The following is a 13,434-nucleotide window of genomic DNA, read 5'->3' on the forward strand; positions in this document are numbered from 1 at the left end:
GGTGGCATTTGACGATCTCCGACAACGCCTGCAGACTCCCCCTGTGCTTGCTCACTTTGATGAGGATGCTCCTACCATGGTCCATACAGATGCCAGCAACGTGGGTTTAGGCGCTGTACTCGTCCAGTGGCAAGACTCAGCCGAGCGTGTGATCGCATATGCTAGTAGGACGCTTTTCCGCGCCGAGTCCAATTACTCTACAACGGAAAAAGAGTGTCTTGCTGTCGTATGGGCGGTTATGAAGTTTCGTCCGTACCTCTATGGTCGTTCCTTCCACGTAGTCAGCGACCATCATTCCCTCTGCTGGCTGACCAACTTGAAAGACCCGTCTGGTCGGCTCGCACGGTGGAGCTTACGCCTTCAAGAGTTTGATATGACGGTCGTGTATAAGTCCGGACGGCAGCACGCCGACGCCGATTGCTTATCAAGGTCACCGATAAAGCGCGATGATGACACAGACGATGAGAGCATGGCGTTTGTAGGAGTCGTTGACACCACTACGATTTCGTGCAAGCAGAAAGAAGACAGTGAGTTGCTTCCTCTTATTGAATTTTTGAATGGCCGGACAACAACCGTCCCTAGAAGATTTGCAAGGAGCCTGCCGTCATTCTGCTTACGTAGTGGTGTTCTCTATAAGAAGAACTTTTCCCCCAGAGGAAGCACCCACCTACTTGTCGTTCCGACGTCACTTCGTGAGGAGATACTTTGTGCTTGCCACGATGAGCCAACGTCTGGTCATCTCGGATACACACGCACATTGGCAAGAATCCAACAGAAATACTACTGGCGAAGACTTCCAGCTATTGTGAAGCATTACGTGCGCACGTGCCTCAATTGCCAACGACGAAAATCGCCACCGTTAAAACCAGCTGGACTATTACAACCAATTCAAGTGCCCACGGTACCTTTTGCCCAAATTGGAATGGATCTCCTTGGACCATATCCGACTTCCCATGCTGGCAACAAGTGGGTAATAGTCGCCACTTATTATCTTACGCGCTATGCGGAAACAAAGGCTTTGTCAAGTGGCACAGCCGTTGAAACCGCACGATTCTTTGTAGAAAATATCGTCCTGAGGCACGGTGCTCCAACAATCATAATAACGGATCGAGGTGCCGCTTTCACGGCCGCGCTCCTGAAGACAGTGCTTGAGCTCAGTGGAACAGCCCATCGGAAAACCACTTCCTATCATCCACAAACCAACGGCTTAACAGAACTTAGAAGAGTGAAACTTTGGGCTAGTTGGTATTGCATGATGAAGAACGTACAGCGCGAACACAAGACGGGAATACTAAAGAAGGGACACAGACAAGCGCTGACTAGCAACTGAATTTTTTATTAACACAGAAGCGGAAAATATATACGGAAAAAACAACAGAAACAAGAAAACTGAAAGAATTTACAGCATGACAAAGATTCTTCCATGTTATTGTCACATGCGCTCTTCTAGAAAAGATAATTCTTTGGCCGATAACCCGATGGAAGCCATGCTGATGCATCGCGAGCCTTCTTTTGCGATATGAGCGGCTTCAATGATTTCACGAGTACGCATGTCCTGATGTCTGCCGATGATTGTTGTTTCTTCAAACAGGGGTGTGCAACCACAGGAACTGCAATGAATGGCCAAAAAACCTTCTTTGGCGTTGCGCACATTATTTTTGTGCTCTCGGAGGCGGTCATTTAGACACCTTCCAGTTTGGCCTATATAGCAACACCCGCATGAAAGTGGAATGCGATAAATGACATTATGTGAACAATCTAGAAATTTCTTACGATGCTTGGTAGTGCACTGGCGTTTCCTTTTTTTGACAGGACAGGTGACACGTGAAAGATATGACAATTTGTGAGGTGCTGAAAAAACCACTCGAACGCCGCACTGTTGCCCTATTTTCCTGAGACGATGTGAAATATTATGCATGTATGGTATGACCGAAATCTTCTTGCCTCGACCGGTTTCCATGCTTGCCTGCTGAACATTTTCCTGGCAGCTTTTCTTCTTTTTTCTGTAAATTACTTCCGCTGTAATTCAGCGCTTGTCTGTGTCCCTTCTTTAGTATTCCCGTCTTGTGTTCGCGCTGTACGTTCTTCATCATGCTTAACAGAACGCCTCAACAAGACTCTTGCGGACATGTTGAGTATGTACGTGGACGTGGATCACAAGAACTGGGACGACATTCTACCGTACATCACGTTCGCCTATAATACAGCGCAGCAAGAAACTACACGAAGAACGCCGTTCAGTCTCCTTCATGGCCGTGAAGTGACGACGATGCTTGACGCCATGTTACTGCACGACTGCAATGACATCGATTTGGACGCTGCATCTTTTACCCAACGAGCAGAAGAAGCGAGGCCGCTTGCGCGCGTCCGAATCACCCAGCAGCAAAATTATGACGCCCAACGTTATAATCTGCGACACCGACATGTCGTCTATCGGGCCGGCGACAAAGTCTGGGTATGGAGTCCTGTCCGCCGCCGGGGACTGTCCGAAAAATTGCTGAAGAAGTATTTTGGCCCCTACAGAGTTTTACAACGCCTGAGCGACGTTAATTACGTGGTCGTTCCGGACAACCCCTCGACAACTCGCCAGCAAAAACCAGAAATCGTGCACGTTGTGCGAATGAAGCCCTACTTTTCGGACTGATTTACACCATGCATCTACTCCACCGTCTTTTGTAGAAGAGCATCGGGACGCTGCTCTCTGGAGGGGGGGCAAATGCCACATTAAATAAGCAGCGCCAAGAGAACAACGAAGAACACGCGCAGCGGGAGAAGAAGACGAGGTTCTCTTCCGATCAGTTTGCCAGTGTTCTGGTACAATTAAAGTGAGTTTCCTGGATTCGACTGCTGCTGTTTCTGCATTGTGACAATATTATGATTCTCATGTTTGGACGTGTTATTTTCTCTTCGTCATCCATTCACGCTATGTCGTACCAACATTTGTATATGTGGAGCATGCTAAATGGCCACGAACACGCTATGAACGAGGTATGTAGTTATGTTTTTACATTAAACGCATGTCCTAATTATCATGTATGCACCAGTCACATACTTTCGTCATCTATTCACGTCACTTAATACCAAATTTGGTATATGTGAAGCTAGCGAAATGGCCACGAGCGCACTATGAGCGTAGCATGTAGTCATGTTTTACATGACGCGCATGTAGTGATTATAATTTATGCACCAGTCTTTTATCTTTGTCGTACATTCACGTCACGTAATACCAAGTTTGGTATATGTGAAGCTGATGAAACGACCGTAAGTGCATCATGAGGGTGGCACGTAGTCATGTTTTTGCATGACACGCATATGATGATTATCGTGTTCGCACAAGCATACCTTCATGTTCCATTCGCCTCGCGTAATACCAAATTTGGTGAATGTGAAGCAAGTGAAACTAGCGTGAGTGCATCATGAGCGTGGTATGTATTCATGTTCTTACACGACACACATGTCATTACTTTCACGTGATGACCTGTCACTTATGTTCGCCATGCAGTCTTGTCATACCATACCAGTTTTGCGATATGTCATGCGAATGAAACTACCACAGAAGCAGCAAGACCACAACAAGTAAATCATAACATTCATGACATAAACTAAATATATTTCATGTTATAGCTAGTCCCTTACAATCGTCATACAGTCATAGTATGCCATAGCAATTTCGGTATAGATCCCGTTATCCAAATGACCAGGAAAGCTAAAAGTCGTAGGTGGATAGATAGATAGATAGATAGATAGATAGATAGATAGATAGATAGATAGATAGATAGATAGATAGATAGATAGATAGATAGATAGATAGATAGATAGATAGATATTCGCTAAGAAATGCTTCACAATTAAAAGCATCATGCATCATGTAATTATTTCCGGTGCCCCGACACCCTTTTTGTGCCCATCTCTTTTAGAATGCTATTTCATATCCCAAGGGTCATACGAGGTACGCACAGAGACATGGACATGGAATGTTCCGCAGTTTAACACCTGGGACGCTGGGTTTGTAATAAGCTGCCGCATTTACTAAATTGTTATAATAAACAAATTCACGTTCGCGATTTAAACTTATATGGTTTGTACGGTTTCTTCCTAACCTAAACTTTTTGCTTAAAATTGTTTGTTTTTACTCAAGTAAATGGTAACTAAAAATACACTAATGCAGTTCTTGGTGGTGGCTAAGTGTTCGTCTTGTTCATCACGTTGATTTGAATATTCATGAGCGGGGTTCTGTGTGGCGTCGCAAACGAAAATGTGAATTTCGTCAAGGTACCTAATCTACATGGGCTTAAAATGCTTTATCACAAGGTGTACGTATCAACATGCTTGTAGCTTTGCCCCACCGGCGGTGAAGGACTCACTCAAAACATCCTTAATTGCCTTTAGCCACCGATCGCGTATGTTGTGATAAACAATGGAAATCAAATCAAACGATTACTGAACGAGTGGAGCGTTTTGGCCATTCATAACTTGAGAATGACTGCGCAAGGAAAAACACGGCCAACAACTGTAATAAGTAGATCTGGGGTTTTCTTCCCGAAACCACCTTATTATTATGAGATTCCGTAGAGGGCGCTTCGGAAACTTTGACCCCCTGATGTTTTTTAACGTCCACTAACATCGCACATTAAACGGTCCTCTGCCGTTTCGCCTTCACTAAAAATGTGAACGCTGAGGTTGGAATTGATCCCGGAGCTTCGCGTCAGCAGCCGTGCACTGTATAGCAACTGTTGCACCGAGACGAACGAGGCCAAACCCAGCGCAGGGTTCTGTTCGTGCTTTATCATTGCGAAGTCGTTCTGAAGTTATCAAATGAAGTGAAATGAGGTTATCTAATTGAGCTATCATTGCAAATGTTTATTTTTATCAGAAGTTGAATGTTTTTACGACGGCGTAGTTCAGAAGGCGCCTTGCAACTGCTGAGTTTTTGTTTAGAGCTCTTTTATACGCGTGTGGCGTTTAGAAAAAAAAGAAAAATAAGAAGGTAGTCTTCTTGGCGGATAAGTACTGTTGCAGATCTATATGGTTCAAAAAAAACTTGTATGTACTCTTTCTACCAAAAGCCTACATCTTAGAGTGGTTGGCGCTATAAAGAAGCTGTGATTTCATTGCCAATAATGAGGCGGTGAGATGAGGGTTGCATTTCGTGGGATGCGCAGGTGTCACCGACGTCTGTCTGATGCCGCTGCTTGCCCTCCGCCTGGACAGCAGACAACGTGGCTCGTATGGTGCCGTGTATGCTGTTGCTGAGACAGCGGTCAGCTTAGCATACTGCCTAGGTATGAAATCCCCCATTGCCGTATTGTCTTTATAATAGCTCAAAAAGAACACAGATTCACTCATTCGCCACTTTTAAGGAATATACCGGGTGTTCAAAATTAAGCTTTATGATTTTTTTAAAATTAGGCGCTCGAAGGCACGTGAGAACCACTTGTGCAAATAAGTTAAGCGGCCAGGGGGACAGAAAGTTAGATGATAATTATCGCTGTCAGCAGCCCAATTAACTAAAATTTAATAATTAACTTTTTACTGGCTGCGGTAAGTTGGCATGTTTATATTGAAAAAATGTAGGCAGTGGTGTTTGTACACAGTTTCAGTTGGAAGATTTTTTCTAGCACGCCTGTGTTCCGAGATATCCGGCTCCAAAGTTTAATTGTCTTTCGCACGATTACGCATGCAAGAGGGTGAGGGTCCGCGCAAAGCTCCTCCCTAAAGTGACGCATCTGTTGCGTGTGGTGTTTAGTGTGTGAAGAGGGTGGAAGCGTAGGCATAGGTGATAGCAATTACCCTTGCCCTCTTCGGCCGTCGAAATCAAAAATCGAAGAACGCTTGCAACCAGTGTCGTAACACGCAACTGCAGAGCCTCTAACGATAGTGGCAGATACCATGCCGAGATAATGGTGCGAGCGGAGAATCTGGATGCCAGTGCGCGTGCGTAATAATCACTAGAGAAGCATGCGTGGTCGTTGCCTGGGCTACGCGAATAGCGTGACTGCTGATGTCCGAGTACTGTAACTTTTATTGAAACAAGAGCAACAACTCCACCAATAATAACTGAAACAGTTTTATCCTTGCTAACGCATATTTCCTGCTGCTACATAAGCATATTTCGGTCATGCACAAATCTCATCGAAACTCTTCACCTCTCAAGACGTCAATGCCCCAAAAAGTGTTCAAAATGCCTGCCTTCGGCAGCAACGCAAAGCATGAACCGCTGTCGCGTCGACTCGATGACTCGGCGCAGTACTTCTGCAGGAATACTCGCACAGGCAGATGTTATCCTGTCCTTCATGTCATTAACATCGCTGGGCTCTGTTACGTAAACTCGATCTTTAACGTAGCCCCAAAGGAAAAAGTCGAGCGGAGAAAGGTCAGGTGATCTTGGTGGCCAAAACATCGCTCCTGCGCGCCCAATCCACTGTTGTGGAAAACGTCTGTCCAACCAGTTCTTCGCCCTGGTAGAAAAATGTGGTGGTGCTCCATCGTGCTGAAACCATACTTGGCGCAGGTCATTCAGGGAAAGACTGCAGACAAGATCATCAATGACAACACCTAATATTTCTTCTGTGTACATCTTTCCGTTCAAGTTGTCCTCAAAAAAGTGAGGTCCGATGATCCTGTCCCCGAGTATGCCGCACCACACATTCACACTCCAGCGAACTTGATGCTTGTGCTGCCTCAGCCAGTGTGGGTTTTCTTGTGCCCAATAATGGGCGTTGTGAAGATTAACACTTCCATTTCGGCAAAACCGAGCTTCATCAGTCCAAATTATTCTGTGCAAAAAGTCATTTTCTTGATCAGTTTTGATGAGGCCCCAATTGCAGAAGTCAACTCGCCTTTCAAAGTCCGCCTCATTTAGGTCCTGATGAAGGTAAACGTGATATGGATGGAACTTGTGCTTTCTTAAAACATTTGTGACTGTTCCGATGCTGCGACCGCACTGATCGGCAATCTGTCGGATGCTGAGCTCTGGCATCGAGGTTACGCACGCGACAACGTCGATTTCAAAGTCTTCATCGACGATTGCCTTCCTGGTCCGTCTCGGAAGGTGGACAGAGCCTGTTGTGCAGAAGCGTCGAAACAGGTTTGTGAAAGTGGGCCTTGTTGGAAGGGGACGGTGTGGGTGGCGAGACGCGTAAAGCTCCATTGCTAACGAAGCGTTGCCATTCATTTCAGCCATTGCAAGCACCACGTCTACTTTTACTTTGGTAGAATACCTCACGCCAGAAGCAGCCATATTAGCTCGAAAGGACTCCACGTGGATTTCCTTGGTAGACCTTCAATGCAGAGACGCTGTGCTCTAACCGGAGGCACCCTAGTGCAGGACGGTCCTGCTAACGCGTTCACAAGAAGATGTCTCAGTGTGATCTAAAGTCACGAAAAAACGTCGCGAAAAATGGTCTCCTGTTATCGCGTTCATCAGGATCATGCGTAAGGCTCATGGCGCACCGCGCTGTCACATTTTGATTTCGCCGGCCGAAGAGGGCAAGGGTAATTGCTATCACCTATGCCTACGCTTCCACCCTCTTCACACACTAAACACCACACGCAACAGATGCGTCACTTTAGGGAGGAGCTTTGCGCGGACCCTCACCCTCTTGCATGCGTAATCGTGCGAAAGACAATTAAACTTTGGAGCCGGATATCTCGGAACACAGGCGTGCTAGAAAAAATCTTCCAACTGAAACTGTGTACAAACACCACTGCCTACATTTTTTCAATATAAACATGCCAACTTACCGCAGCCAGTAAAAAGTTAATTATTAAATTTTAGTTAATTGGGCTGCTGACAGCGATAATTATCATCTAACTTTCTGTCCCCCTGGCCGCTTAACTTATTTGCACAAGTGGTTCTCACGTGCCTTCGAGCGCCTAATTTTAAAAAAATCATAAAGCTTAATTTTGAACACCCGGTATACTCACAAAAAATTTAAGTTTTCTTTTTCTGCTTCGAGTGAATGGTCAAGCCCTCAAGAGACTAAAAAAGTGTACTGATAAGCATGAATGCACCCTGAAAAAGTAATTATTGTACAGTACAAAACCAGGCCCCTAAAGCCTCCTGTAAAAGCGCGGCGAATAGCATTGGACAGATCATGTCTCTCCGCATTACACCCTTCTTTATTGGGATTCTGTCGCTTTTTTTAGGAAGAACTATGGTGGCTGTGAATCCTGTACATTTCTTTGTTTGATTGATTGTTTGCGTAGGGTTCGTCGATGCCCTGATTCTGTAGCTCATGCATTACTGCTGATGTCTTGACTGAGTCAAACGCCTTCTCGTAATCTATGAAAGCTATGTATAGGGGTTGGTTGTATTCCGCGCATTTCCCTACTAACTATTTTGATAGTATGAATATGGTTTATTGTGGAGTAGACTACGAAATTCTTCTGGGAACTTTAATGTCGCCTCGGTTCTATTAGCTATTATTTTTGTTAACAGTTTGTGAAGAACAGACAGGAAGCTGATTGGCCTGTAGTTTTTCAAGACGCCTCCTTGCGTACAGATTAACCTGATGTTGGCGTTTTTCAAAGATTCTGGTACGCTTGCCCTCAAGAGAAATGTCATATAAAAGGTGGCCACTTTCTTAACACAAATTTTCAGCTATTTTTAGCAGGTCCATTGCCTTAGATCACCAACGGCTTCGCATCTTTGGATTCCTTCTAAAGCTTTCCTTACTTTTCCTGCCATTAATGGTGGAATGTCAAACTCTTGTGGGCTATTATTGCTTCTTACTATATCATCTAGGTTGTTTTTGCTTCTGTACAGCTCTCTGTAGAACTTCTGCACCACCTCGACTATCTTATTCATATTGGTTATCAAATTGCCTTCCTTGTCTCTTAGGCATACAACTGATTTTCGCATATGCAGGAGGTTGCTATCGCAGCTTTTAGGATATTGTCGTTGCTTAAAACCTGCTCAATTCTCTAAATGTTATACCTATTGACGTCACCTACGTTACGCCTATTATTAACTTCGAAAGCTCTACTAGGTCTAATTTGTCGGCTGCATTTGAGGCTTTCATGACTTGTCATCTACTTATGAGATTTTTCGTCTCGTAGGATAGTTTTCCAGTGTCCAGTCGTGTGACTATATCTCCGACTTCTATTGCACACTCTTTGATTATACTAGCTAGAGTATCGTTCATTGGGGCAACGCTAACATCCGTTATCTCATTTAGTGCCTGAAATCTATTCTTAAGCGGAACTCTGAATTCCTGTATTTTTCCTCTCACTGCCAGTTCATTAATTGGCTTCTTGCGTATCAGTTTTTGTCTTTCCTTCTTTAAGTCTATTTGAATACAAGCGCTTACCATTCTATGGTCACTGCATCTAATCTTGCCAACTACTTCAACATCCTGTACAATGTTTGGTTGTGCACGCAGAATGAAATCTATTTCATGTTTAGTTTCGTCATCAAAAATTAACGACATCCATTTACGGTTACCCGCTTTTTGTAGAAGGCATCAACGTTCGTAAAATATATGTTCAGCAAACTCAACTAATAACTTCGTTCTGGCATTTCTAGAGCCATTGCATGGACCTTATATTGGGAAGAGGCAGGGATTAGATTTAAAAGAGAGTATCTTAGCAAGCTGCTATTCGCTGATAACACTGCCTTGATGAGCAACTCAGGGGAAAAATTGCAGCTGATTATTGCTGAACTGGACACGGAAAGCAGAAGAGTAAATCTGAAAATAATGTGCATAAAAACAAAGTAATTTGCAACAGTATCGGTAGAAAACAGCACTTCGTGATAAGTGCAGGCACGCTGCAAGTTGTAAAGGAATGTGCACGTTTAGGACAGGTAGTCACCATGGAGGCGAACTATGAGTGGAAAACAACTAGAATAATAAGGTTGGATAACATTTTACCACTCACCACCAACTAATCTACCACTCACCCTCAAGAGCAAGGTATATAACAGCAGCATCTTGCCGGCACTAACCTACAGAACAGAAGCCTTGACACCTACAAAGGGTGTTCTGCTTAAATTGAGGACGACGCACGAAAATGGTAGGTGTAACTTTAAAAGACAAGAAGAGGGCAGAGTGGATCGGTGAAGAAACCGGGATTAAGAATATCATAGTTGAAATCAAGAGGCAGAAATAGGCATGGGCCGGGAACATAGCACGTAGGCAGTACAACCACTGGTCATTAAGGTTAACTGACTAGGTTCCCAGAAAATAGAAACGCACGAGGCGGAGACAGAAAGTTAGGTGGGCCGATGACATTTCGCAGGTATAACACGACAGCGAAAAGGACAAGGCCCGGCTGATTAGCGTTTGCCCTGCCGTGGGCGTAGTCAGTTTGGTGATGATGACTGAACCAAGGCTTGACGCTGTCTGTCTTCGTGAAGACAGCGAGGGGACCTGATTACCGCGCATGTCTTTATTAATGCATTCGAATTTCACTTGTTAGCTACACCCGACACAGACCACGCCATCGTGCTTGAGAAGTTTCATGACTGTCGGAAATCATTCTATACAAAATACACACAGGACGTGAACGGTTTAGTTTCTTCAAGGCTTATTGCTTGTAGACTCTGGGGGCTCTGACGGAGTGTTCTGGCACTTTGCTATGATGCGATGTCTAGCGACTGGTGTTTGCCGAATTCTCGATGACGATACAAAGCAGTCATTGTATTGTAGGAGCAGGGTTTTCAGCTGTTCTTGCGTTTGCTTAGGAAGAGTGGGGTTTACGTTCGAAAGGTGGCCGAGGCGCTTCGTTAATCGCAGTATGCTTCAAAGAATGAATGAGGGGGAAAGCACTTCGCACAAGTTCCCCAACTTCTTCGATGTAGGTGGCCATCTATCTCTGCAGATGCGCTAATACTCATTGCAGAAATTCATGGACATTACTTTGGGAGGGTGCTATGACCAGCTGCGGACTCGATCAACAATTATGTGCAGTCCAATGGGCCTGCGAAGCAGCAGAGAGGCTTGATCTTTTGTCTCCGACGTGGGAGCAGTCCGCAACGTGGTAAAGCGCGTTCCGAAGGACCCAATAAAGTTCATTCATCCATTCATCACTCTTGCTTTCTCTCCACGAACTCGGCGATTTCTCTTGTGACGCGAATCTTCTGGTTAATCAACTGGTGCTTGTCACTTTCAAGGAACTCCTGCTGATTGCTGAGTGAAGACAGAAAGGATGGTGAAGCGAGGTGCAATGGTGACATGGGCTTTCAGCACACTCAAGGCGTTCTTTTCTGGTGACGCGTACGGCGGGATTGCTGTTTCGGGGAATAGCGTTATCGACTTAGATGTCAAGTCGATGGCTGAGGCCTAAAGTGTTCGTTAACATCACGGGATCGTGGCGTATTCGGCCTGACTTGTGGCCGGTGAACAGAAAGTCAGGTTACAACGATCCACACTGCCACTGATAGCAGCGAACTGAGCGTTGGCTGTCGATGATGGGAAAAGCGGTGAAGTGCGTCGCCATTTATACATGTGCCGCAATACTTAAGCCTTATCACATTGTCGTTGCCCAAGCTACAGAATAAGCTCTTTGCTTCTTACACGTAATCTCAATGAAATGATCTACAATAATCCTGAACCTTCTAAAACATTGAGGAGCAGGTTGCGCTGAGCATCGCTGACAGGATTGGTGGGCGAACACCGAATGAAACAAAAGTGAAAATAAGAAACGCGAGCTGCAATACCAAGCATTGCATTTATCAAACAAATATGTAGCGCTACGAATATCACGGAATAAGTGCAGTGTTGAAGAAGACTTTCGCTGTGCAGTCACCGCTGGCGCAACCTGGTAACCTCAAGCTGTCCTAATTTTGGATCTTTCACTGGTGGTTTTTACTTTCTTCCACATCGTGGTGAACGATGGTCCCACTCATGGCAGGATAAGCACGTTGAGGCCACTAATTTATAGTCTTGCGCTACGTTTTGGTCACGGCATGAGATCAAGGTTACTTCAACTGGTTCGACTACTTCTACTTGCAGTCGTCAAGTCTTCTTCTGGTCGCCCAGCTTCACCTTCAGGGTTCTGTGCGGGTTGCGTTGTGTTCTTAAGACTTCATCAGTAGCAGTGAATCAGCTTCAGCAAACTTTCAACCACCACTTTATTGGTTGATGCCCTTAGTTTTTCGGATAAGGGATTATGGTTCGGCCCGAGTATATATGGCCGCTGTACTGGTAGCGCTGTGGTTAGACATAGTGGCCTAGTGAAAACAAGCGAGGAGGTCATTGGGATGTTCAATGTACTCCCGAGAGTTAGTTTGCAACGACACGTGCTTGTTTACCTAGCTGTAGACATGGCGCGTTGGTGGCAAAGGCACGCAGTTTCATCTGTAGCTATTGACCGTGGTGGTAGGTGTGCCCAGCTTCTCCACAATGTCGGCAGAGTGGGTTGTCGTCAGGGGTACGCCAAACGTCGGTCCTTTTTTTATTTTTTTATTTGATACCCACAGCGCCATAAGGCATCACAGTGGGGGGAATACAACATGATTACAAGACAGAACACAAGCTCAATTTGCGGCCCCACCGCGGTGGTCTAGTGGTTAAGGTACTCGGCTGCTGACCCGCAGGTCGCGGGATCGAATCCCGGCTGCGGCGGCTGCATTTCCGATGGAGGCGAAAATGTTGTAGGCCCGTGTGCTCAGATTTGGGTGACGTTAAAAGAACCCCAGGTGGTCGAAATTTCCGGAGCCCTCCACTACGGCGTCTCTCATAATCATATGGTAGTTTTGGGACGTTAAACCCCACATATCAATCAATCAAGCTCAATTTGCGGCAAGTACAGTACAGCCTATCCAGATAGTAAAAAGTACACTGAATACACAATGTAACGGAGATTGACAAAAATGTACAAAAAATACCAGCGGGTAACATACAGAAAACAAATACAATATGTATAGCGCGCAGAGTGTAGCGCTGGTTCAGCGGTATGAAGTAGAAGACGCTGGCGGTGGTGTTCCGGGGTCTTAATATGGGTGCCAAAGGGGAATTTCATGTCTCACTAGAGCAGCACTCAAAGCTTTTGATTGTTGCTGTGATGGTTCGGCAACGTACAGTTTCCTACCATTCATCATGCACAATGCTAGCGATTGACTATTTATTTCAGGCTGCGGTTCAGGATACAGCTTTCGCACCTACTCACACACGGTTGTTTGAATACTAATCCACAGTGCCCATTTTTATGAAAGGGGACATGGGAGCGCGTGGCCTGCGCACTCCGGCGGCTGCTGGCAGCGCGTTCAAACGGGAACGAGGGCAACCACAACCTCTTTTCGCGTCATCTCGCGTTGAGCAAAACAACCATTCGTTGCTGATATGGAATCAACGAAGAGCGAGGGGGTTGCAATTTCGGTTTTCAGTTAATTATCTGTCCGGCTATAAACACAACCCATGTTATATTACAGTAAACTGTAAAACGATAGAGAAGTGCCATTGTATGCCTATGGCTTTGAGTGTCAGAATTAAC

The 13,434-nt window shown here is 45.3% G+C and overlaps 1 protein-coding gene across 1 annotated transcript in view; it reads left to right on the forward strand.

The window, feature by feature from the left end:
* Positions 1 to 5,167: 5,167 nt before the first annotated feature.
* LOC142776781 (synaptic vesicular amine transporter-like) overlaps positions 5,168 to 13,434 on the forward strand; it is a 159,184-nt gene continuing 150,917 nt past the window's right edge. Inside the window, exon 1 of the mRNA XM_075881140.1 lies at positions 5,168 to 5,282. Within this exon, the coding sequence (XP_075737255.1) occupies positions 5,183 to 5,282 (100 nt within the window). The 5' untranslated portion in view covers positions 5,168 to 5,182. The remainder of the gene's footprint in view (positions 5,283 to 13,434) is intronic.

The sequence above is a fragment of the Rhipicephalus microplus genome, chromosome X (genome assembly GCF_043290135.1).
Source record: "Rhipicephalus microplus isolate Deutch F79 chromosome X, USDA_Rmic, whole genome shotgun sequence".
Lineage (NCBI taxonomy): Eukaryota > Metazoa > Arthropoda > Arachnida > Ixodida > Ixodidae > Rhipicephalus > Rhipicephalus microplus.